This window comes from Haliaeetus albicilla, chromosome 6 (genome assembly GCF_947461875.1).
Source record: "Haliaeetus albicilla chromosome 6, bHalAlb1.1, whole genome shotgun sequence".
In the NCBI taxonomy this organism is placed as follows: domain Eukaryota; kingdom Metazoa; phylum Chordata; class Aves; order Accipitriformes; family Accipitridae; genus Haliaeetus; species Haliaeetus albicilla.
Window position 1 is genome coordinate 11,956,208 of NC_091488.1, and position 25,317 is coordinate 11,981,524.

The 25,317-nt window shown below is 41.5% G+C and overlaps 1 protein-coding gene across 7 annotated transcripts; it reads left to right on the top strand.

The window, feature by feature from the left end:
* Positions 1 to 2,561: 2,561 nt before the first annotated feature.
* U2AF1 (U2 small nuclear RNA auxiliary factor 1) lies at positions 2,562 to 19,625 on the top strand. Of its 7 annotated transcripts, XM_069785032.1 has the most exons (11): positions 2,622 to 2,717; positions 3,657 to 4,211; positions 5,286 to 5,373; positions 5,583 to 5,639; positions 7,540 to 7,570; positions 8,159 to 8,225; positions 12,445 to 12,494; positions 13,117 to 13,215; positions 14,314 to 14,447; positions 14,777 to 14,869; positions 17,515 to 19,625. In XM_069785032.1, the coding sequence occupies exons 3-11, from the start codon at positions 5,327 to 5,329 to the stop codon at positions 17,651 to 17,653; spliced, it is 717 nt and encodes a 238-aa protein (XP_069641133.1). In that variant the 5' UTR covers positions 2,622 to 2,717; positions 3,657 to 4,211; positions 5,286 to 5,326; the 3' UTR covers positions 17,654 to 19,625. The 7 variants fall into 7 exon arrangements, with proteins under 7 accessions (XP_069641131.1, XP_069641130.1, XP_069641132.1 ...); XM_069785031.1 differs by lacking the exon at positions 3,657 to 4,211 and having other exon boundaries at positions 2,580 to 2,717; XM_069785030.1 differs by lacking the exons at positions 3,657 to 4,211; positions 5,583 to 5,639; positions 7,540 to 7,570 and having other exon boundaries at positions 2,562 to 2,717.
* The last annotated feature ends 5,692 nt before the right edge of the window (positions 19,626 to 25,317 follow it).

Sequence of the window (25,317 nt, forward strand, 5' to 3'; positions counted from 1 at the left end):
CCACACAAGCTAGAGCAAAGGGAAATCTAAAGTGAATGGGGTCTTTACAAGATAAGGAGCGAGAACCCAGTGCATTTCAAGTAGTGAAAACAGATTTTAATTCCTCAGGAAAAACATCATTCAACATGTTTTAGCTGAAGGCTTTAACAAAAACATTAAAGCAAAAATCAGTGCAAGTTTGTTCTGCTTATTATGTAAAGTATATACTCCGTGAACACACATTACAGGCTGCTTTCAGTTATGAATGAAAATCATCAGGAACTTCTACTTTGTCAGAGCTCATTGCAGGCCACTGCAGTTGTAGTTCCCCTGACGGCTCGGGCTAGGTCAAGACTCACAGCAGGTTCCCACCAGGTGACTGAGCTGATCTAGCAGCACGCCGCTACTGAAAGGGGCTGTCCCACTCCTTCAGTCCTGATCTTCCCTCGCGCTAGCTCTGGCACTCACTGAGCTGCTCAGTGAGCCAGTTCAGTTCACTCCATGAGCAGCAAATCACTCTTCTATTTGCAGGTTTGGCTTCTGCTAGTTTAGTGAGTTTAAACTGCAGTTGTAAGCCTAGGTGGGAGGCAGACCAACAGTGAGCAACTGAGGCAAAGAAGTGCATCCTCTAACGCACTAACCTTATTGGGCACATACACTGCAAGGCAAAGCTAAGCGGCAGTACCTGTTCTCTGGCAACAAGATCTTCTGACTTTGCCAGGAATTTCTGCTTCTAACTCCTGGATCACAACTGTGAATTTGAAGGGAAGCCGGGGAGTGCAGGAGGAAGGAGCGAAGGGAAGTTCGTCTGCACGTGGCAGAAGTTCTAGCGAAAAGCTTTTGTCATCTCAGTTAAGGAGCAGTGGAGAGCAAGTGAACTTTACATCCCAAAACAGTACGTACAGGAAGAACATGGCAGGACATACAGTGGTGCCACGAGGACTGTCCTTGTCCTGTGACGGGTCACGGCATCTTTGAATCAGCTCAAACCAATGGAGGAATTCCAGAGGATATCACAGAAAGCAACTAGACTCCCTTCACTGGGTGTAACTATTGTCAAAGTAGCGAAACGTTACTAAAATTGCCGTTCCAGTTTTAAAGCAGATGCATTTTAAAAATCTTTTGTTGGAGTCAGACAGAAAAATAAACATTTAGCTTACTTCCTCAGAATTGGACTTGCTGTTAAGTTTCAATTATATTGTGTTACGGCACAACACAGCAAGCACTTGTGCTTGCAAATAGTCCTATGGACTACAACTGGGGCTGTGAACACTATGTGAAATAAAGCGTATTTTTAAGTGTTTCAGGGAATATTCCAAAATATCTAGGAGATGAATTTTACTTGTAATACACTGAGTGCTCAGTCTTGTTTTCTGCATCAAGAAAATGAGTAAGTTTGCTGTCCTGCCATGATTTTCAGACTGGAACACCACTTTTGTTGAAAATGCTGATCAGGCTGTATAGTATCAGCATCTTCCATATGCATTAGTATTCCACTTTCAATTCCCTTGGTTCAAATTTGCAGGTTTTGGCCCACAATAAAGCTTCCCAAAATGATCAGAAAGAATTTGGTCCTACCCTCCACTCTGCTTTTAATTATAATGCATGTTTTCTTTACAGCTTATCCAACTTTTATTTAAACTCCTTCAGAACCCGCACCTTCCTGCCCTTGAGCAATTAGTTTATTCCAGCACTCGAAATCACAGTAACAAAGGTCTAATTTGGATTTGTCAGTGTCCTTTGTACTGATGACTAATTGCAGGAAGACCCTTTAGCTCCTAAGCAGGATCCTTATCTTCTCTACAATCATAAAATTGTCTCTTAATGCTGTGTCCCAGCAAGCCCTTCTTCCATGTCTGCCTTCAGTCATTTTTTTTTCAGACTGCCATCTTTAGAGCTGTCACACCCTTTAGCCACCTGCTTCAGTATCCATCAGAGGCCTCTCAATTTCTTTGAACCACTGGCAAAGCTGCGTGTCTTTTGCTCTGAGCTTACCCAGCCAACATTCAGAACGGGTACAACACCCCGACGGCCACAGCACACTGCAGAAAGGGAGGAGGGCCTAACCAGGAAATTTGGGCACACATCTGGACACAGGGGCCCAGCACACTTCAGCAATTCCCCCGGCTGGACCACCGGGAGATCAAAACAAGCGTTCCGACGGGTGCAACGCTCCCGACGAGATCCGTGCCAGTCTCCGCGGGCACAAGAGAGGCCTCCAGTTCCCGCAGGGCACTCTCCGTTCCGCCACAGGCCGCTCGGTCCCTGGAGGGCAGCCGGCGCGCCCCTCCCGGACTCTCCCGCGGCGAACAGCACCGCTTTTCCCCTCTGCTCTAGCGAAGGCAGGGCTCTAGGCCCGGCAGCAGCCCGGACACCGGCCCGGGGAGCTCCCGCCGCCCCCGCTCCCCTCCGCCCACAACGCGGCGACCCCGGCCGCAGCCCCCGCGCATGCGCCGCAGCGGCAGCGCGCAGCGCGAGCTGGACTCGCGCGCCCCGCCGGCGGGGGAGGGGAAGAAGAGAAGAGGGCCCACCCCGCTCCCGCGATGAGGCGCTGGCGGCCCCGCGCGCATGCGCGAAGAGCCGTGCTCCCCCGCCCCCCCCGCAGCTCTCGGTAGAAGTGTTTCCGGCGCGGCGGCTGTGACGTGCGCGATCGGCGCCGGGCTGTCCGGCGGGCGGGCGGGCGGGCGGTGGGAGATGGCGGAGTATCTGGCCTCCATCTTCGGAACAGAGAAGGACAAGTGAGTGGCCCATCCCCGCTTCCAGCGCCGCTCCCGCCGCTTCGGCGCCCCCGGGGGGCTGGGGGGGGGGCCTCGAGGGAGGCCGGAGGCCGGCGGCGGGTTCCGCGGGGCGCGGGGAGGCGCAGCGCCCGCCTGGGCGGCCTGTTCCGACCGTGGCGGCCAGCCCCCCCCCCCCCCCCCCCCCGCGGGGGGACCCGGCCCGTTTCTTCCCCTCCCGCCTCAGGGGCCTGCGGCACCCGCGGGACCGGGGCGCGCGCCGGGGAGTTCCTCCCCTCCCCCACCCCCTCCCCGCCACCCCCGCGCGCTGGAACGTGGCGGCGCGCGGCCGCCGAGGGAAGAGGAAGCGAGGCGGGCGCGCTCCCCCCCCCATTCCCCCCCCTCCCCCGCAAGGCCCGCGGCGGCGGCCCCTCCTCCCCTCCCCCTCCGCTGGAGCGCGCGTGCGCGCGCCGCCAGGGACGGGGAGGAGGGGGGGCGCGCGCGCCCGCCCGCCCCTCTCTCTCTCTCGCCGCGTGGGGCCTGCGCGTGCCCGCGCCGCCGGCCCCGCCCATGCGCTTCCCTCTCCCCTCCCGGGCCGGGCTGGGTCTGTTCTCCTCGGGGACCTCCCTCCCCTCCTTCCTCCCCCTCCCCCTCCTCCTCCTCCCCCGGCCGCCATGCGGGTGTGCCCGCGCCTCGTGGCGCGTTGCCGTCCGTCCGTCCGTCCCCCGTCCTCCCTGTGCCCTCCCCGCCCTCCCCTTCCCCCTCCTCCCGCGGCGGCTGCGCTTTTCTGGCGGCGGGCGGGAGCGGTCGGGGCCGCTGGGTGCCGAGCTTCCCGCCGCCACCGCCTCCTGCCAGAAAGGGCCTCTTCTTCCCCTTTTGTTCGTGCCTCTGCGCCTCGCAGCAGCCCGAGAGCTTCCGCTCTGCTGCAAGGACAGCGACTGGTTATTTCTCCCCCCTCCCCAGGGTGCGGAGGATTTCCCCGACTGCTGCATCCTGATCCTCAGGCTTCTGCCTGCAGCCTTCCACGCGTCGGGAACGCCTCTAGTTTCTCTGGTTGTTGGAAGCATACTTAGAAAACCCTCCTAACGAAAATTTGGTCACCGTCGGCCTGACCAAACCAACGTGTTTTTCCACTCGTAAAAATGCAAGGGGGCATCGATGTGCTACTGGACTAAATTACTCTTGTCAGCCCCTGGCCGTGAGGCTTCTGTTTTCCTTCTACTTTGTAGTGCTACGGGCCGGTTCCAATTCGCTCGTCTGTCAGAAAAGCGATATCGGCAGCTTCTCTTGAGCTCTGCTACCGTAGATATATTAAGAACTACTCTCTGATATAATGCATTACCGTTTAACAGTATTAGTGTATGCCCACACGGCAGGCATGAAACTCCTGTACTGGTTTTATTTTCTATTCAAAAAGCAAGCAGAACTCTCCAGAAAGTGTTGAAGGTGGAGGCACTATTGGAACTTTTATAGTTAGATTATTTTTTTTTTGTTTCAGGATAGAGTTCAGAAAAGACAGTAAGTATATTGTAATGCTAAGTATGTATTCTCAAAAACATAATGAAGAGTAAGCATGTTACAGTTTTACAGTAGAATGTTTTGCTAGAGATCAGATATGCTTTAGTACTTTAATATTTCTCCCCGCTGTGAGTTGATGTTGGTTACACAGGATTGTGGAAAGAATTGGTGTTAACTATGAGCATGGGAATAATAACCTTTCTTCCAGGAGAATTCTTATGTTTCACTTACCCATGTATAGCCCATAATAGTGTTCTTGCCCTTCAGAATTTTGCATTCAGTTTTCCCAGTCAAGGTAACTAAACTCCTTATGGTTTTCTTTCATCATTCCATGTGAATTACAACAATATGTGAGAGTTTTACTGGCATTCCTAAATCAGCATAGTTTTGAAGGTGTCCTGAGATGATAGCTAATTCAAGAAAAGCTTGTGGTTTAAAAAAAATATTAAATGCTTCCTTTTAAAATTATTAACTACATTCATGGAAATGGCTTAAATAAAAGAATTTATTTTGCTTATGTGTAGTTTCTCTGTAACATGGGTTTTTCTCTTACCTGAATTATTTCAAGTATTGTGTTGGCAGCAGTCTGAGTTACCCTTAGAGTATAACTTTAAACAGGTGGTTTATAAAACATTAGGTCCGTGCAACTGTATCAGCTTTAAAGCAGGTATATTGCCTAGATTAGAGGGTTGCATGAACTAAGACACAACCATATAGCTCATAGTGTAACTTTTCAGACTGTTTTTCACATTATTTCCCATCACCCAGTGAAACCGATAGACAAGAATGGAAAACCAGAAGTAGTGATCGCTTCTGTCCACAGTGGTGTCATGAATGCGCTTTGGGTTTGAGTAGTGGGTGAAATCAATTAGATGACTTGCTGTGAAGTAGGGGTAAAGAGGAATGAATATAAACAGGTTTGCTGTAATACTTTCCTGTGCTGTTTTGATTTATCGTTTTTCTATGTTACTTCTCCGCATCAAGATAAAGGCATTTAGGGCATATGTTTTATTGGAATTGCATGCTAGTGTTTTCTATTCCAATATGTAAATACTTTGGTTTTTTTATTTGCAGAGTCAACTGTTCATTTTATTTCAAAATTGGAGCTTGTCGTCATGGAGACAGATGTTCTCGGTTGCACAACAAACCAACATTTAGCCAGGTTTGTTTTCCTTTTGTTTTCTTTCTTGTGGAAGTATATTCTTGCTTCTTTAAAATGTAGATTCTCAGATACAAGTGAATAATTACTGAGCTCCAGATTAACTAGTTCACTTTTGGCCCTAGTTTATACGGGTTTTTGGTTTTTGGGGGATATTCCATTTGCTTCTCCCAGCATTTCTAATTATCTCCTGTCACCCTTAATGGCTGCAGGAAGCGATGCTGTTGTAAGCTTGCCTGTAGTAGAGACCAACCAGTGCTAACTTTCAGGTGAGTGTGCCTTCTCAGTGGTGTTTAGGCACTTAAACCATCCCAGATCTTTTTAATCACAAACAATGTTCCACCTGTCTCAAAGGTGTGAACTTAAGTCTTTTATGCGTATCATAGAAGAAGACTAATTAATAAATAAAAGCAACTTGTCTGTCATTACATTCGCTCTCTGACCAGGCTCTTAAGTTTCAAGAATAATTTGCATACTTGCTTTGAATGTGAAAGAATTGTTTCTTGAAAACAACTTGCCTGGTTGCTGAGGGTGTACATGTCAGTTGACTTGACAGATTATTTAATCTTTGGCTATGTGAACATTGTTAGAGACATGATATGTGACTGCATGTCTGCCAGAAAAGGAAGAAAGAAAGAAAAAAAAAGGTGCAGTGGTGATAGGGTTTTTATTATTACGAGCTCTGTAGTTTTCAGAAATTATGTTCCTGGAGAACCGTATGCTTTGCCTCTTTCTATCACTGCTGATTGTCAAGGTATACAGGTAAATAGATTTCTTTGAGAATATTGTCTGTGATAAGTAGTGCCTATGAAAGTTGTTGCATTATCAGCAGTTTTACCTACAAAGTTAAAGTTTACATAGCAGTGGAGTCCTCTGCAAGTTCATTTTAGCTGACGTGGAGCAGAATTGATGAGAATGGTGGGCTGTTGTTGATTTGGAGAGAATTAGGGAGGCAAGTACTATCTACGTGACTGGAGTTCAGAGCGATGGTGCTCATGAAGTTAAACTTTGCGAAGTGCGTAAGTGGGCAGGGGGAATTGTAGGGCAGACTGTCTAAGCTGCTGATCGATAGGGACCATTGCTGGTACTTCATCTGCAAAAGCAGTCTTCCACTTCTGGGAATGTAATAATTTTTAATGTAAGTATTGTATCTAAAAAAGAATAGTGTCCATTTTCAAAACTACTGTGTGTTGCTGACCTACATGGAGAGCATGCTAAAATATGATTGGTTATTTAGAGACCTGAATTCAGGTCATTGGCTACTGGAAAAATTTCTAAATTAGACAACTTGTACAGTAGTTGTCTTCAAGTTTAAAACAAACAAAAAAACCCCAAAACAAACCCAAACTATGTCTTTTTTTTACTTTTTTTTTTTTGTGCGCAACAAAGATTTCCTCTGTCAGTGCAGCCTTTAGAAACTGCAGCTAGCAAAGCCAGCTGAAGTGGGTCAGCAGGGCATGTCAAATTCATCCAGTGATGTCTGGGACTGCTACAGCATCACACCTGGCAGACGTGCTGTACTGTAACGTCTCTGACATACCTGGCAGACGTGTAGGGTTCACTACAGAAATCTTTATTTGTATGCAGATTGATAATCAGCTGTGATAGAAAATAGAAGAACAGATACCTTACTAATGGGAAGTTACTGGCACAGTATTTTTATCTTGTGTTGCTATTGCTGGTGCAGCTACTTTATAGAAGAGCTGTGTTACGAAAGGTCATGCAATACCGGGTGATCAAATTACCACCAATCAGCAGAAACACTGTAACTATAAGCATGTTTCTGGCTCTCTCCAATTGTAGGCTAAAACATAGTTATTTTAAACCTGGGCCATGGAAGCACAAAGCTTTGGTTGGTATGATCATACCCATTGTAAAACAAGTGTGTGATTTTAAATGTGATGTTACAGATCTTTTACATGTTAAGTGGGCAGCTTATGTAGGTATGACATTGTTGGTCCTGTGACTTCTTTAAGCTCTGAATTCTTACTGTGACTAATAATAATGTGTAAGCTAAAATTATTTGGGGATTGCAATTCATACTAACTAACATTGAGCTTGTATTTTAAGTAATCAAATTTCAATTTTTGAGCTGCTTACAGTGATATGGACGTTTGGAATTTTTTTGTAATATTAGTTTACTAACTTAAACATGGTTTGTTTTTTCAGACAACTTGATTTTAAGAAGAACGGTACAAATGTAAGGTTTCAAGTCTGCCTGGGCTAATTCTTCAAGTAAAAAGCAGAAGGGCTAAAAGGATATTGTCCTTGTTTGAAGGATCGGAAACATGTGAACCTATGATGCTATTATATTATTTAAACAGAAATTCCACCAAGAAATTCCTGATGCACAAAATGAGACATAGCTCTTGCCTAAAAACCTTACTGTCTGGTGTAACTTTTTAGACTCTGTGGCATTATGTATTACAAGCTGTGCACATAACACTTTTTTTTTTTTTCCCCCCTAGACTTACAATAATGAATCTGGTCTTGAAAGTTAGGCATCTCCATATCATGTAGTTTGACGTTTTAGGTTATTGTGCCTCACAACTCCCACTTTGAGGATAGCTATTGAGACAAATGCAGCTCTTTCTTGGTGGTTAATTAAAACTGTTTTCATAATATGATGGTCTGGATGCAATTTTGGAAGATATTCTGCAAATACAAAAGGAAGCCTTAAGAATAAAATATTACTTTTAGCTGTTTGCAAACAAGTTGTCTCTTTGCAATTGTCTATTATATGCACAGCAGCCAGTAGAATTCCCCTTTTTATTTTTTTTCCCCGCAGACCATCTTGATTCAAAACATCTATCGTAACCCCCAAAACAGTGCACAGACGGCTGACGGCTCACACTGTAAGTCCCACAGTTGGAGAAATTTTTTTAAAGAATGGTGTTAAAGAGCCCACTCCTAATTATGAGAAAATAATGTTGGCTTCTGAGCTGCTGACATAAAGCTGTTGCAAACAGGACAAGTGACGGAACTCTTCTTGCGCATAGATCAAGAACTTGTCAAATGTCTGCAATTCAGAATGCAGGATTGACTGCGTAAATTGGACTTGACGCAGATTCTCTTTTGCACTGCAAAGTGAAACTTGGTTGCTTAGTAACTGCATTTTTTAAAGGGTTAAACTGCAGACACTTCTCAAATTCTTGATTTAACAAAAAAAAAAATAATAGGTGTATATATGATGTACGGTAAGTTTCCCAAAACTGTGGGTTTTCTTTCATCTTAACTTTTTTAGGAAAATGGAGATTTCATGTTATGCTGTAATTATTGTATTACTTCCTTTCCTGGGATTTTGCTACTTGGAAACCATTCAGTAAAACCAAATTCAGACAAATTATTATGCTTGTAATTTGAATACTGTTTGGATGCCATCTATTACATATCTGCCTGAAATCCTGCAAAACCCCTCTATAGTAATATTGGTGAATAAAATAAAAAAAATACAATAATGGAGTATCATGAGATCTCTATTACTTTACAGTGTTAGGTTGATTCAGAAAGGTCACCAGCTAAGTGAAAGTTCTCCTTTTTGGGAGAGAATAACCACCTCTCTTTCAGCACAGACTCGGCTAAAGCGACCCTAAAGGAAACCGGTTTCTTGTTAAAATTATTTTCCATAATATAAAGTTGTTGCGTTTTGTATTTCAGACCATTGCCCTCTTGAACATTTACCGTAACCCTCAAAACTCTTCCCAGTCTGCTGACGGTTTGCGCTGTAAGTTCATACAAGTTCCTTCACTGGTTCCCTGGGCTTGATTGTCAGAGCTCAGTGTCGACTTAAGCTGGTCTACCATTTTAGTTTAACAGATCAAACTGACCACGTTTCATTAAATGTGTCCAAAACAAACACACAAGCACACACAAAAAAAAAACCACCCAACTTTTTTGTCCCACTCACCTTCCTCCCTGCTCCCAAAACTATGAGGGGAATCTGAATACCATCTATTAAATCAAAAAGGGTTGAAATTGTACTTCCCCTGTAAAGCAGTCTTGGTTGCACTGCTTTCTTCCCTCTGCCTTTCTCCCTGCCAGTTGCCTGCATCCTAGGAATGCTTTTCTGTATGTTTTGTGCTATCTGTTAGGTTCCACTGTCTAAAAGAGCAGGCCAATGACATGTTGACTTCATCCAGAACAAATGTCCTGCTCTGTAGATGTTAGGAGAACTTGAATTTGAAACTTTTCAGACTGCATGCAGAAATTTATCCTAGGTTAATGCAGCTTCCATGTAGAACCTACTTTGGAAGAAAACACTTTGACTGACAAACACTTCCCTGCTGGCAGCTGTCCTTTTTGGATAGGTGCATGCTTAAAATTCTTTCCATGCTTTGAAAATTCAAATTCCAAAACCAAGTTGCATATTTACATAGGAAAATATATCTTTAAAAGTACTTTTGAGGAGGGGAAGGCATTTGGGTATGGTCATGAACAAATTTAATGACTCCTCATGAGGTAGGAATGGGCATAAGAAAACACACCTACTGTGAGACTGGCAGAAGTTAAATGACCAGGATTGTTGATCGGCGATTATTGATATATCATTGTGATTGAATTATCAATATTAGAATAAGATTTTTAAAAGAGAAAAAAAAAGTTTTAGGACCAAAAAGGATTGGTGTTACTTTCTAACTAATATTTCTTGTTGAAGTGAATATTGACTGTGTGGTAATAAAGCTTTGTTTGGCTATTCCTTTTTTCGACTGTTGGATTATAGACTAGTTCAGATTAGTTACCAGCATTTGATTAGACATGCTTTGTAAAATCAGCCACTAACTTAAAAGTCAACGCTGTCTCTTCTGCTTCTAAAAGTAATAATGGCCCAATTAAGTAATTTGAGTTTTTTGTCACACAATCGAGCTAGATATGTAATGAGCTATGTAAGTTTGTCTAGATGCTTAAACAGTTCTATTGGTTTGTAGGCTTTCTTGTTGCAGATGCTTAGTAGTTAATGCTGTTTCAGTAAACCAAAAAATGTACAGTTGGGTATTTCCACTCTGTCCCTAAATTCTCAATGCGCTGGTAACTAATTTGCACAGAGTTACAGCAGTTTGGTCTGTGGAGCTGTTTAGATTGTACAGCTGCAAGAAAGAGTCTTGAACAGATTCTCTAGCGTTCTAAATGTTGGTATCCAACTCTAGTTTGTCTTGACAAGCGGGTAGCTATTTAACAGAGCCTAACTGTACCTTCTGTGGTAGAGCTGGAGCTCTGTTACCATTAGGTTTGCTGAAACTCCTGGCTCCCTGGTTTTTCAATATTTGTCCCTACTTAAGTACTGCATGTATTTTAAATGGATAACTTGGGTAGCTATTTAATGCTTTTGTTGTTGTTGCTTAACTGTCTTCCTTTCTATTGCCGTCGTAGAGGATTAACCTTAGTTTTGAACAGCAATAGTTTTCCTGAGTATTTTAATTAGTAATTGGGCTTCTCAAGGTTCAGATACCGGTAGCCCTGGAATATGAATGTTTGTAAAGCCTGTGCATATGTATGCTTCCCACTTTAGAAGGACATTCAAGTAGTCATTAACTAACTGTTGCTTATGATCTCCTAATTTGACAATGGAATCTCCTTATAAGTTTTTAGCACTTGTCCATCTGGTAAAAAGTAGTTATTTCCAGTATGGCTCACAGAGCCCCTGACATCTTTAAAAAAATATATCCTTAGGTATTAGTAAGCTGTTATCAGTGGTGTTGGCAGAACCTTGGGAATATAGTTAAGTATTAAACTGTCTAGAAATACTGGTTTAATGTTTGATATTCCTTAATCTGCTATATAACGGTGGGGAAGAAGAAAGTTCTTAAAAGCAAATGTTTCAAATGCAGAAACATCGTTAGCCTAAACTATATAACAAATGCCCCGTAGCCTTCTTCAGGAGATGAGCTGGGTGGAAGAAAAGTAATTACAGTTCCAGAGAGTGTGTCTGGTTAATATTAGAGCCTTTGAAGAAAAATGTAAAGTTTGTCCAAATGGTAATACTAGCCAAATACAACTGAGCCCAAAGCATCTTTTTTTTTTTTTTTTTTTGTAGCAGCTAGAAGTGAATAAACTCAGCGTTGTTGGCTCGGTTTCTTGTCTTTCACGTTCGGTGAACTAGAACAGTAGTGTTTGTAATTTAAAGGCTAGAATATTTTTCTAGCATAAAATGCAGGGTTCATTTTAAAACTGCTCCGCTTGATCTTAATAAACCACGTAACTGCTGAAGAGCTAATACATTAGGCTTTAATGTATACAGCTTCATGTAGTTTAAAATGCTGTAGACTGGAAGAAATAAATGAAATTCATTTTTATATTCTTAATGCTTTGAAAAATCAGCCAAACTTACATTGTTTTTTATAGCAGCAGGCAAGCAGCGCTCATTTGTAAAGTCCAGCTTGGAGCATGAAAATAATCTAACCTGAATATATGGCTGGCTTGTCTTGCACTAAAAGGTGTTCTGCAGGACTACAGAAAAATTAAGTGATATTCAAAATTAAACTAGAAAATTGCTCTCTACTGCAAAGCACTATGGTACCCTTCTTTGAGGGCACTGAGAAAAGTGTGTCATTTCAATAACTATTTTGAGCAGATTTAAAAAAATATTCTGGGTTATGTTACATTGTGAACTCTTAAATTCTAGTGTATATGCTGGAGAGGTGGACATGTTAAAATGAAATTCTGCCTTTAGGAAGAGGAACACTAAATTGTAATAATGCTTTAAAATATGCAAATGTAACAAAGCACTTGCCTTCTGTTTAGGTAAAAATGTTGGCAGATAGAGGGTGGGACTGTACATTTAATTTAAGTGATATTTCAAAGTAATTCCTTTCCCCTTTCTTTAAATTTGTGGCATACAAGTTTGGCTCTGATTAAAACTTGTTTTGATTTGATCATGTCAATGTAATGTTTTGACATATACTTTGGGGACTCAAAGGTCTTCACACATAATTATTTTTAATATTCCTATTAGTTAGCTCCATGCTATATGGTGTCTTTTATGCTCCAGACGGCCTCTCTAGATTGTTTTGTAGTATGATCAAAATCTCTTCTTCCTTGTTTGTAGGCTCTAATCGATATGACTCTTGATTTTTACAGGTGCTGTGAGCGATGTTGAGATGCAGGAACATTATGATGAATTCTTTGAGGTATGTAAAAGATGTAAAAATGCATTAAAATGTTCGTGGATTTGTCAACACAGATAAGTTAGATGGATTCAGTGTACAGCACAATTAGATGGATTCAGAGAAAAGCGCTTGTTTCCTCAGGCGTTTGTATAAAACTTACAACTTTCAATGCTAAATATTTCCTGGTATAACCTTTGTTTAGTTTGGCTTTAACTTTACTGTTTATAACAGGCTTTGTTTAAAAATCAGCAACTTAAGCAATGTAGCATTTTGAGTCCATGATCCCCCTCCTTTCCTGTAAATTTAAAATATACTTAATTATTTGTATAGAAGCAAATTAAGTAAAACTATAGCATCAAGGCTTATATGTAGTGTTTTCAGTGCATCTTATGTATTCTGTAAAAACTGTATGCATAATGTTTTCCATAGCTTTTTATTGTATCTTGTTAGTGCTGTACTTAGATGGGCACAGTACAGGCCAAGCAAGTACTAATTTTAAAATCAGAAATGTAAAAAAAGGGGGGGGGTTGTTTTGCTCTTTTTTAAGAAAGGCCTTCTTTTGTGCTTACTAACAGCTAAATGCAGTACTTCTTTACTTACAACTAATGTGCTGCAAACTTTTAATTGGTTGCTTTGTGCTTAGGAGGTCTTCACAGAAATGGAAGAAAAATATGGTGAAGTTGAGGAGATGAATGTTTGTGATAACCTTGGAGATCATCTAGTTGGAAATGTATACGTAAAGGTAGGATAAAGAGAGACATGTTTATATAATCAATAGGGGTGGTATCGACTTATAATTTTAAAAGCTACTGTATGCTTGTAGATTTTGCGAGAGTAGCTCTTCAGGATATAAACTGCTCTCCAACTTCACAATATGAAGTAGAAAGAGTGAAAATGTGAATGGGATCTAAAAAATTTTAAAGAGATGATGAGAAGCTTTCTTGATAGTCAAAATCTGTGTCATTTTCATAAACATTAACACTTTTTTTTTTTTTTTACATTGTTATAAACAGTCACCACTGCTGGATTGTTTAGTTTGCCAGGATTAATTTGGGGTCTGTCTTCCCATCACACTGCCTTTTAAGCACTTCATTATGAGCAAAGGTTAATTCGCAACAGGTGTGTTTATTTTCAACAGGTGCATTTATTTTCTAACTTCCCGGTTAAAGAAAACATCTTGTAAACAAGTTAATTTGGCAGTAGCTGGGTGGTTTAAGGTGCAAACTGGAGCACTTAAGTTTAGCTCTTAAAAGTCTTTGGTATCTTTTGAATAATGAGTACAGAGTTGTCACCTGCAGAGATTGTATTGTGTCTGCACAGTGTTGGAGAGGTGTGAGAGTCTTTGAATATTTTTACTGTACATTCCCTTAACTGCAAAGTATTTTCATACCTAAAATTCTCAGCTGTGTAGGTCCTAATCAGAAATAAGTTGTTTTTAAATTTGAAATTCCTTTTCACAGTAAAACACCTGCAAATTTTTAAGTTTTACATTCATCATAAAACAGGATCAGATTTTTGTAAATTCTAATCTAAATGAATGAGAGCTTCAGTTCTTATGCAGATTTCTCTTAAATGTCATATCTTTTAATACAAGCCACAAAACTTGAAAGACCAAATAGAATAATTAAGATGTCAATGTTTTGATTAGCTCTGAGACCTGATTAATGAAAAGCTAGCATCTTTACCCTTGATTTGATGGACTATCCCAAGAACTGTGAAGTAGCTTCTAGTTTGATTACTAGTCCTAAGCCTCAGATACTGCATAACTGATTTGATAGGAATGTTTGATCTACTTCTGTTGCTTCTCTGTAATGTGAGAAAATGTTAATTTTGCTTTTAGTTTCGCCGTGAAGAAGATGCGGAAAAGGCTGTGATTGACCTGAACAATCGCTGGTTTAATGGACAGCCCATTCATGCTGAGCTTTCACCTGTGACTGACTTCAGAGAGGCCTGTTGCCGTCAATATGAAATGGGGTAAAAAGTGACTCCCTCTTTGCCAATGACAGTATCTTTGAAATTGTTGCACTGACAGGGTGATTGCTTGGCTGTGGCTTTTATGTGTAAGAAGAAAACCACTTCAGACAATGTTAAGATGGAGTACCTGCAGTGAACCTCTTGGCTTTTGCCATCTTTTTAGGATTTTGATCTAGGGAGTCAGTGTCAGTAAATGATGCTTGCAATTAATGGGTTTTAATGCTAGATGTGATTAACTTTTAGATGGCTAGAGGTCCCCTAGGGCTTAGGGCAAACAGATACAGTGTAGAGCTGGGAATTTTAACTGTCTGTCTTGAATTCCGTTTCAGAGAGTGTACACGAGGAGGTTTCTGCAACTTTATGCATTTGAAGCCCATTTCTCGAGAGTTAAGACGTGAGTTGTATGGGCGTCGTCGTAAAAAGTAAGTTTGCTTTTAAACACGATTAAAACAGGTAAATTAAGGATCAGTTGCTGAAAATTCTGAAGGCAAATCTTTAAACTTAAGTTCTCTCTTGTTTTTTCTAATGCAGTTCTGACACATGCCAATGAAAGGGCATCACGTAAAGCTGGCAAGTGGCCAGTTTAGAACAAAGGAATTGGTTTTTGTTTAAAAAAAAAAAAAAGTTAAGGTGCTTGCTCTGCGGTGCTGTGGGTGCTGAAAGTTGATGTGGCTTTAAGAGAAGGCAGGCTTCAAGAAGAATATTGACTGAGTTACTGAGTACATAGGACCTACCTGTGGTTCAAATCTCCAAACTGCGAACTTAGAGGCAGACATTATTTGGGAGAAGTATTGCTTTATGCCTTTTCTCTATTTTATTCTCTTCTAAATGTATTTGCTCATGACTTCTGTTAGAAGCAGGCTACTTGGCTAATGGGCATTTTGGCAGGATCAGATTGGCCACTTTCAGCATTATGCACAATCAAGCATATCTATAGATTATATTCAGGGCTCAACCTTATTTAACAGTTAACAGCTAACTTTTCTAGCCTGTATTCATTCCTTAGTGTTAGTAATAGGCAGTCACTGTATTGAGCTCACTTTTTGTTAACGCTAGCCTCACAGTGTGACCCTTCTTGATAGGAATTCTTAGTAAGCCAAAGGAATAGTGATATTGCTTAATGGCAAAAAAAGATTTGATAAATACATTTTATTATTTATTTATATTAAATTACTTATTAAGGTACCTTGTAGAAAGGCTTATACCACTGCTGTTACTATGATACCTGTCTTGTGGATGGTTCACTTTGAGCTGGATTCAATCTGCTTGCTTTTAGGACCTTGCTGTTTAGGATAGGCATATAACATTATTGAGTTTCTTTTTATCTAGAGCACAATTTTGTAGGTTTCCTTCAATCACAGAAGGAGCCTGGGATTATGAACATGTGTTTTTCTATAAATGTCTCTAATTGGCAGTGTCTTAGAATTTGTGAGGATGAATTTAACTTTGGAAAATTTAGATTGTGTTGCTTAGGCATGTGTATTTGTGCCTAAATACTTTCTGAAATATCCCAATTAAACTAATTTAAACTGAAATGTAAGCTTTTAAGATGTTTGAATGATTTATGAAAAAGACGATGTATGCTCTTGTATTAGCCTATTAGGTCATTTTTATGACTCTGGATCTCTCAGACGTAGTAACGCTAATTAAAAGGTATCACCTTTTATTGCAAGAAAGATCAGACTTGTGTGTTTGGCTTTGGAATATGATTGTTTTACCCATAGCCCAATTTCAGTCTGTGGTAAAACAAAATAGCTGAATCCTCCATCCAGTTTTGTCTTTATTGGCGCTATTTAAATTCTTTATGCAGCTAAAGCTGTCACAGGTTAGCAGTAAGGTTTGTTATAAAAAAATTGGTTCTTGTGTCAGTGGGGTTTCACAGGTAGATCGTATAAACTAGACTGACCTGAAAGTAGTTCTACACAGAATGAAATACATAAGGTTTTTTTGAGTAGAGAAAAGGAGAGTAAACCAGAACTTTTGAATAACACATTAATTTAGTAATTCTGGACCGCTTGGTGGTATGCAAGAGTTATGTCTGTGTGTCTGTCATAGTAAAATGCCCAGAGAAGTTGTGGATGCCCCATCCCTGGCAGTGTTCAAGGCCAGGTTGGATGGGGCTTTGAGCAACCTGGTCTAGTGGAAGGTGTCCCTGCCCATGGCAGGGCGGTTGGAACTAGATGATCTTTAAGGTCCCTTCTGACCCAAACCATTCTACGATAAAATTCGTCACCACACACTTGCACCCCGAAACATCTCACTATGGAACAATATTTTGCAAACTTAAGACTTGTAAGCATTCATTTCCCAGAGCTTTTTAGTTCTGTAAGTTCTACACCTATTTAAAACTGTACTGTTTACCTGTTTTATAAAATTGACTTTTCTAAAATGCTTAAAAACATTCAAACCACTCTTTTCCTTGACAAGTGCCATATAAGCTGTAAATCCATAGTAGCTGTGTTAGCAATACATTCTGGGTGGTTTTAGCTTTCTTCCTGAATTTAAGTCATTGACCTCAGAGGCAGGGAAGATTATTTGCAAATGCTGGTGGCTTCTGGTGGGAGTGGGGGACAGAAGGAAAACAAACAAACCACAAAAAAAAAAAAAAAAAAGAGCACTGAGTTGTAACGGCTAGTTAATGCCATTGATTTAATAGGAGTGGACTTACAGCTGTAGGCTTTTGGTGTGTGTTGTTAAGAGCTATTCATAACTGCAAAAGCAGGTGTCCCCTTCTCTTGCTTCTTTAATTAACAGCTGTGTAACAGTGCATTTGGTTCCTCTACATGCCTTCCCTTAAGTTTTGCACATCCATTGTAATGGATGACTGGCAGTGAACAGTGGAGTCTTTCAACAGTATGTGTTGACTCCTCAGTATTAAGTTTGTTACAAACCTCCTCAGGTTTGTAAATACATGATTTCACAGCCTGAGTGCCAATTTACCAGTCCTTCTAATGCCACATCATCTTTCTTCTCCCTCATTACTTATCCTTAAGTGTTCCACTGTGTGGTACTGCAAGTAAATTGCCACATGTGATGAAACAATAAAATGTTCAAACTTTCTTTGAAGGCATAGATCCAGGTCGAGGTCCCGTGAACGTCGGTCTAGATCCAGAGATCGTGGTCGTGGAGGTGGTGGTGGTGGAGGAGGAGGACGTGAACGTGATAGGAGGCGGTCAAGAGATCGTGAAAGATCTGGTCGATTCTGAGCCATGCCATTTTTACTGTATGTCTGCTAGAAAGTGTTGTAGTTTGACCAAACAAGTTCATAATGAGATTTTTTTTAAAGATGGGCTTCTGAATAAAAAATTTGTAGTGATACAGTATTCTTTGTGTAACTTGTTTCTTGTGGGGGGAGTCTTTTTAACTGTCATTCCTCTATCTTGACAAATACCTGGATTAACTATGCCTGAGGGAAAGGTGGTAAATGTATTGGAGAAGCGCCAGTTTTTGTTTTTGTTTTTTTTTTTACTTGGGTATAATTTGAACTGTTGATGAAAATGTGTGTGTATATAATATAAAATATTATATACATAGTAAAAATAATATACTGCTTAAGAAACAGTTACATAAGTTTCCCTTTTCTGCTATGCTGTCTGCTTATTTAGGTTAGTTTAGGCACATTTAAAAGGAAGGCTGTGCGAAACGCATTTATTTACCAAGTAGAAACGCTTAGTTACAAAAATGTATGTTTGTTTGTTACCAGAAGTCTGTGCTCTGTCTTTCAATGTGACTGTGGCATTTACAATAAATCCAATTTCTTGGTGTAAAATCTAGAGCCTATTTTCTAAGCACTCTGGAGTAGTTGAGCTGCTACTCCTGGATGTGCCAGAGTTCATAGTTCAATTTTTTTTTTATGATTCCTGACTAAATTCCTTGTCTTTGGCTGGAAAGAAAGTTGCCTAGTGCAGTGTGGAAAAAAAAAAGTAGTATTTTTATTGCAATGATTCATAATAGGCAGGTGAGGTTTTTAAAAAAAAAACTTATGCTCCATGCAACATGATACATAAGATCTATTAAAGGAAATGCAAGGTCCTAAATACAAGGACCAAATTTCTTAACAGACTGATTTTTTTTTTTTTCACTCTATGTTCTCCTAGCTGTCATTTAATGAAAAGCATTTTGTTAGCATTCAGGGCATAGGAAACTAATTGGATGCTAGTGGAAAAATATTTTTTTCCACCTTTACTTGCTTTCTGATAGTCTGAAGGGCGATAAAGGCTGATGGATAGATGGCAGTTTTTCACAAATGACATCTTTCTTCTGTCTGAATTTTAATTGAATTGCACAGTAGCTATATATCACAGCTTGTGTATCTCATAAGGAGTTAAAGCTCTAATTGAAATATTGCTGGAACATCTTGAGAGACAATTTGTACAATGGCTGACTTGCAGTTTAACTTTATTCATGTCTGCTTTTATTCAAAGTGTAATGTAGTAAGAAATTTTGGTCAGTGGTCATATTTCTGCAAGACACAACTTTATGTACATGAAGCTACATAATACAATATAGCTTTCCAATGGGGGAGAGAATTTACTAGTGCTTTTTTAGTCATGAATCAGATAACTTGCTAAATGAGAAATCTGCTCCTTGATTATTATTAACAAAAAAAAAAAAAGGAAATAAATAGAAAGGATATGGAAGCATTACATAGCCAGATTAACAAACCAGCTTCTCTCTGTCTCCAAAATAAGTATAAAGCCATTTTGCTCACTGGAACTTGGAGTTGGCAAACATAATATTGAAAAATGAGCTTTTCTAAATGAATCTGCTTTGCCTCTTACAACTAAATTCTTGCACCAATTCAATTTGAATTTATTTTGTTCACATTGGATGGTTTGGCCAACCAGATTTTGGAACTTACTTTGCCAGTAACCTTTGTAAAGAAATGTATCACTCTATGTGAAGATGGCTTGGCCGCTTATGTTTTGTTGCAAGTACATAAATTAAATTATGCTTTCTTTTCACTGGAAGAAATTGAGCAGTGCCTGGCAATAAATGGCTAAACTGAAACCTGTGGTATTTCTGCTAGGCATTAGGAATTTAACTATGATAATTTAGTTCTTGCAGTTCACAGGATATTAATCCAGTTCCATTTCCTCTTTAGTGAGATTTAGGATTATTAGTGAGCTAATTTAAATCTCATGCTCAAGAAAGTGAGGATAGTATTTCCGGGTTTTTTTTTAAAAAACAGTGACTAGTATAATGTGGATACTATTTAAAAAGGCTTAAGATCATTTTTACACAGATTAATGACACAAGCAGATTTGCTCTATAAACAAGTTAGTCTTAAACTAGTGTAAATGTGTCCCTGTAACAACTTTCTCTGTTTTATCTAAACCCTCTTAAACTGCAGGTATATTTTTGTGTGAACAGATAGCAGAAGGTGATTTCTCCCTTTCTCCCCAATACAGTTTTTCTGAAGAAAGCACTCTTGAATTCCACCAAATGCATCATTTTATGGTCTGATTGCACAGCTACCCAAAAATTAACCATGTAACTGGAATATGTCAAAATGGGCACTAAAAGCAATGGATTTTACTGGATACTCAAAGGAAAAACTTGTGCATTGATCATTACCTGATCGTGTAATGATTATCTAGTGACAGCTTTCAACATATAAACTAAGCTCATGACATATCTTCAGTTAGGTTCACCAGTAAAATTCATCAAACTTGAAATTTAAACTGCACAAATTTGGCTGAACACTTCTACATGGTAGTCCAAACTATTGGTTTACCAATACAAACCAAGTGGTAATCCTACCTCCCCCTTTGATTGTCGCTCACAATGTCTTAGAGTAAATTTCTTTTTTTCCCCTCCTTCCCAAAGGTACCTACTTCTCACAAATACTTCATTGTTGACTCTCCTGTTAAACAGTGGATCTTAATTTATGGAATTCCTTTACCTCAAATAAGTGACAGCATACAGTATTTTCTGAAGTCTGAGTCAATTAGGTTGAAACTGTTAATCCCAAGTGGCTTCCTCTTATTTGTATTTGGCTCTTATTCTGTGAAAATGCTGCTTGTCCATGAATATGATGTATGTTGAGACTGTAAAACCAAATGGAGAAAACTTGTTCAAAATAAAGCCTTTTTTTATAAGAATCTGACAAAAATTATCCCTTTCTTTTAGATGGGATGCTGCTCCTTAAATGACTAATGAGGACATAGAGTACCTGTTTCAAATTCTTAGCTCTTGTCTTGAGCTGTTTTTTGAGTGACTCTTTGCCTTCTGTTTTTTAGAGCTGGTGGAGTGTGTCTTTAAAAAAACAAAACAAAACCCAAAGCAAAAAGACCCCCCAACCTCTCCATATTTAGTTGATGAAAGTTGAAGTATCAGAAGCGTGCAACTGGGGGTTAAGAGTTGGGGTTTTGTTTGGTGGTTTTTTTTAAATTTGTAAGGGTTCTGGTTGAGAGATCCTACAAGTTTCTGTTGTGGTGGTCTGTAGAGAACAAGAAGGCTCAGTTTTGACAGAAGGAGCATGTTTAATTGAAGAAATGAATAATTGAAAGGGGTTATGGCCTTTTAAAGATGATTCTTCCTAGTGTTGCATTGCTCAAGCTGCGAAACTTTGGGTGTTAATGACTGTGTCTTTTGCCACTGTTGAACATCAGCACCTTAAACTGCATCTACTGTCTTTAATACATTAGAAATGAAACTGCTTTCATAGCAGGTGGGGGAGGGGGGATGTTAATCACTCTGTTCTCCAGATGCTTGTAACTGCTGCTGCCGCTGCACTGATGACTGCCCCAAAAATCAGTCCTGTTCAGGAATAGTCAGAGCTAAAAAATGGAACTGAGTTGGTGTGCACTCACTTCAGCTGGTAAGGAAGTAATGCCTAACTGGTAAGGTTGTCAGGGAAGAGAATATTTGTAGCTGTATTTGCCACTTACTGCAAGGTTGAAGCTGAGCTGTATTACTGTAGAGCACAATCTTACTTTGGAGTGCCTGAATTTCAGTTTTTTTCAAATCAAAATTACAGCCAAATGTCTGTAGAATAAATCAAAATATCTTCATGTTGAATTGATACATGATGCATTCTAAAACTATGCACAAGTATTTCTGAATGAATCTGATTAGCCGACGTCCCCAAATTATTTTTCCTTTTGCAGTGTTCATTTTGTTAAATCCACATGTATGGAAAATGGAGCATGTCCCTGAACTATGTGGACAATCCTTCCTTGTCAGCAATGTGCTCATCAGTCATAAACATCTAATCCCCTGTTAATGCATGTCATGTTTTATTTCTTATAAAGTTGTAGCCTTCAGCAAGAAGAACCGCTAGTGAAAGTACACCGCAGTCCCATAGTACTTCCACAGCAGCAGCAGAACTGCTTTAGAAGGTTCCCGTTTTCCTGCTGGAGGTTATTGCCAAATAAGGTGTTAATTCAATTGATCTAAAGTTTCAACTGTAAATTGGATTTGTGGAATCTGGTTGAATGACAGAAACTAACAAACGAGATCTGTTGCCAACAGACTAGCTCTGGTAGCCAGTGGCTTCATTTCAGCATCTGCAAGGGAGGGGTGGGAGGGTGTGTTTATCTCACCTCTAACTGTCAAGATGCAAATACCGACTTCTTAGTAGTGCTCCGATAATTGCTGAGTTCAGTACCTTTTCATAATTTCAGTTTTGGCGTTTGCTTTCTAACTAGATTGTTTTGACAGGACCAAAGGCAAGCAGAGCAGAAAGGTGCTAAATTCTGATGAAACAGCGGGATGCGAGTGAGGCTGGGGACAGCAACTCTGGTGAGCTGGAGCTGTGTAGCAGCTTGTGTGAGTAGGGTTGCCCCTTTGATCCAAGTACCTTAAAAAGTCAGAGCTCTGCAAGCTGTTCCCACTAGGAAGAGAAAATTAGTATGATTCAGGTACACCTTTGCGACAAGCTCATGCGTTTTTGACAAAGGTATGCAGAGCGCTGTTTTCCTGAGTGCTGTGAAATCCATGCGCTGTAGGCCACTTCCAGCTCTTCGTTTCCAAAACTGCATGTTTAGTTAGGTCTGGAGGAAAAAAAAAAATAGTTTGTGCTCTAGTTTCCATGAGCCGCAGGACAAAGTGGGGAGAAAGGCAGCAATCAAGCCCATCTCCCTGCCTCTCTGTTTTTCACAGAAAAGCCTTTAGTCTACCAGGCTTAGGCCTGCTGTGCTTTTGCCAGCACCTGGCTTGATTTTGAGTCTTGCTACCTATGCAGCTGAATATTGGATGTGTTTCAGATCGTTCTCACTTTCTTCCTGGAGCTGTCTGGGATTCCGGCCAGGCGGAGGAAGGGAGGGAGCAGCTCCCGCTGCAGCCCGCGCACCGGCCTGCCTCCTGGGCCTGAGAGCTGTGGGAAGAGCCAGGGGGAGCGACTGCTCCTCCCTTTTCTACCCACCCCTGTTCCCCTTGAGAGCTAATACTGTGTGCCTCTAAGGGAAAGATGAGAGCGAGCTTCATGGATCAAAACAGTCCTGCATCTTCTATCATTTCCTCTTCCTTCCTCTCTAGTGAACACGGAGGATGCTTCCTCTCTGCTTCCTCTTGTGCTGGTGGAGGAAAAAGTCCTCAAGCTGCAGGAGGAGGAGACTTGATAAAGGGACTCTAAGGCAGGACATGAAGAACTGATTTCTGGACAAAGCACAAGTGGAGAGTGAGCAGACAGCCTTACTGACTTCGGGGTTGCATGCAACATTAATTGTTGTGTTGCTGGGCTGGGGATGGGCAAGGGAAATTCCAGAGCCAAAGACAGGCCAAAATCTGACCAAGTAATAGTCTCATTAATGTCTGGGCCAGTCTTTTCATTCTGGAGGGATTTGACTCATGATTTCTGACCCTTTCATGTGACTGTGTTAACCACAACAGAGAGACATTTAATTGCCCTCTTGCTCAGCCTTCAAGGAGGCAAGCCTTTGGTCTTTTGGGCAACTCTGTGATTCTCAAACACACGTGGTGGCAGTTGTAACACTTTACAGAAAGACCATCTTCAGCAAAGGGAATAGATCTGTAGGTGAAGAGAGCGCAGCAGGTTATGTCCTCTTTGTAGTACTAGTACATAATTTGAGCAAGGTTTGTGACAGTCTCCCACTCCGACCTGGTACCCAGGCTGGGTTATTACAGTCTGCATAGGTGGCTTGCCAGACGAGAGAAAAACTGGCTGAGTCATTGGGCTTAGAGAGCAGCAGTAAATAGTTCATACCCTCCCTGGAGACCAGTTATGAGTACCGTACGGGTCTGTGCTGGTATCTCCTGTTTTACTGTTTTTATCAGTGACTTAGAGCAGAAAGTGAGTGCATCCTCGTCTGGTTTGTGGGTGTCACCAAACGGGTAGTGCAGCTGACACACGAGAGGGCAAGGCAGTCATCCACAAGGACCTGGATGGGATGGAATTCGGCAAGGACACAGACAAAGTCCTACCCCTTGGGTGGACCAACCCCTGGCAGGGCACAGGCTGGGGACTGCTTGGCAGGGGAGCAGCTCTGCAGGTAAGGCCCTGGGGGTCACAGTGGGCAGCAAGCTGGACGTGAGGCTGCAGTGTGTCCTGGCAGCAGCAGACCAACTGCATCCTTGGTGGGATGAACAGGGACAGCCAACAGACTGAGGGAAGCGATTATCCCCCTCTGCTTGGCACCTGTTAGACCACATCTAATACTGTCTTATCGTTTTGGGTCCTCACTATGGAAAAGACATCAGTAAGTCGAAGTGAGTTAGGGGTGGGGGAGAGGGCTTCCAAGACAGGCAGGGGCTGGAGTGGTGGCCCTCTGAAGACAGGCCAGGTGAGCAGGGCTTGCTTAGCCTGGGGGAGGGATGGCTGTGGGGCAACCTAACGGCAACCTCCCTGTGCCTACAGGGAGGTCAGCAAGAGGAAAAGTCAGGGTCTTTACTGAAGTCATAAACTGAAAGAGGGGAGGTTCCAGCTGGGTGTAGGGAAAACATTTTCCCTACAAGGATAGTTAGGCACTGGACTGGCTGTGCAGTCTCTGTGCTGGGGGACCTTCAAGACCTGACTGGACAAGGCCTGTGCAACCGGGGTTGATCTCTAGATAGAGCCTGCTTCGAGTGGGAGGCTGGACTGCAGATGTTCTGAGGTCCCTTCCAGCCTGAGCAATGCTGTGGTTTGGATGTTCAACCTAAAACCTCATTGCTGTAACTTGGACCTCTTCCACTTTCTCCTACTCTGAAGGAACATGAAAAATGGTTTATCCCCTTCCTCGTTCCCCTTTAGCTAAATGAAGGCAGTTCTCTTTTTTCAGTTTTATCTTCTCTGAACTCTATTTATTTCAGTCTTTACTCCTGGGTCATGTTCTTCTCTACACCTTGTTGGGCTCCTCAGGCCATGTCCCACATGGGCTGTATCTTTTTTGAAATGCAGCACTCCGGATGGGATATGGTACCTCAACAAAGCACACCTAGTGCTGAGAGTGCCATGTGTCCTGCAGACTATATTCCTGTTTGCATAACCCTGTGTGATGTTTGCTTTTTTCACAACAGCGGGGCCTTGTTGACTCACATGGAGTTTGCATGGCACTATAGTCATACTTTCCACTCTACACAACTGCTGTCCCAGATAGTGGCTACTCGAGCAGTTGATTGCTCCTGCCTGGCTCTAAAATTTTGCATTTGTCCTTATCAGCCAACTTCCTATTTTACTTTCTCATCTCATTTCTCCAGTTTGTCAAAGATCATCTTGAACTATGATTCTGCCCTCTGAACTGTTCACGGCCTCTCCCATGCAGTTAAATATGGAGTGGCTTTTCTTGGGCTGCTTTTTTCTCTCTATAGAAACATTTCCATGAGCTTGTGCGGTAGCCTTGTGCTCTGCCTTCCCAAAAGGGCTCTGGGTGCCACCAAAGCACCGTTGGTTCTTTGGGTGACTTCTTTAATCGCTCACAAAAAGCCG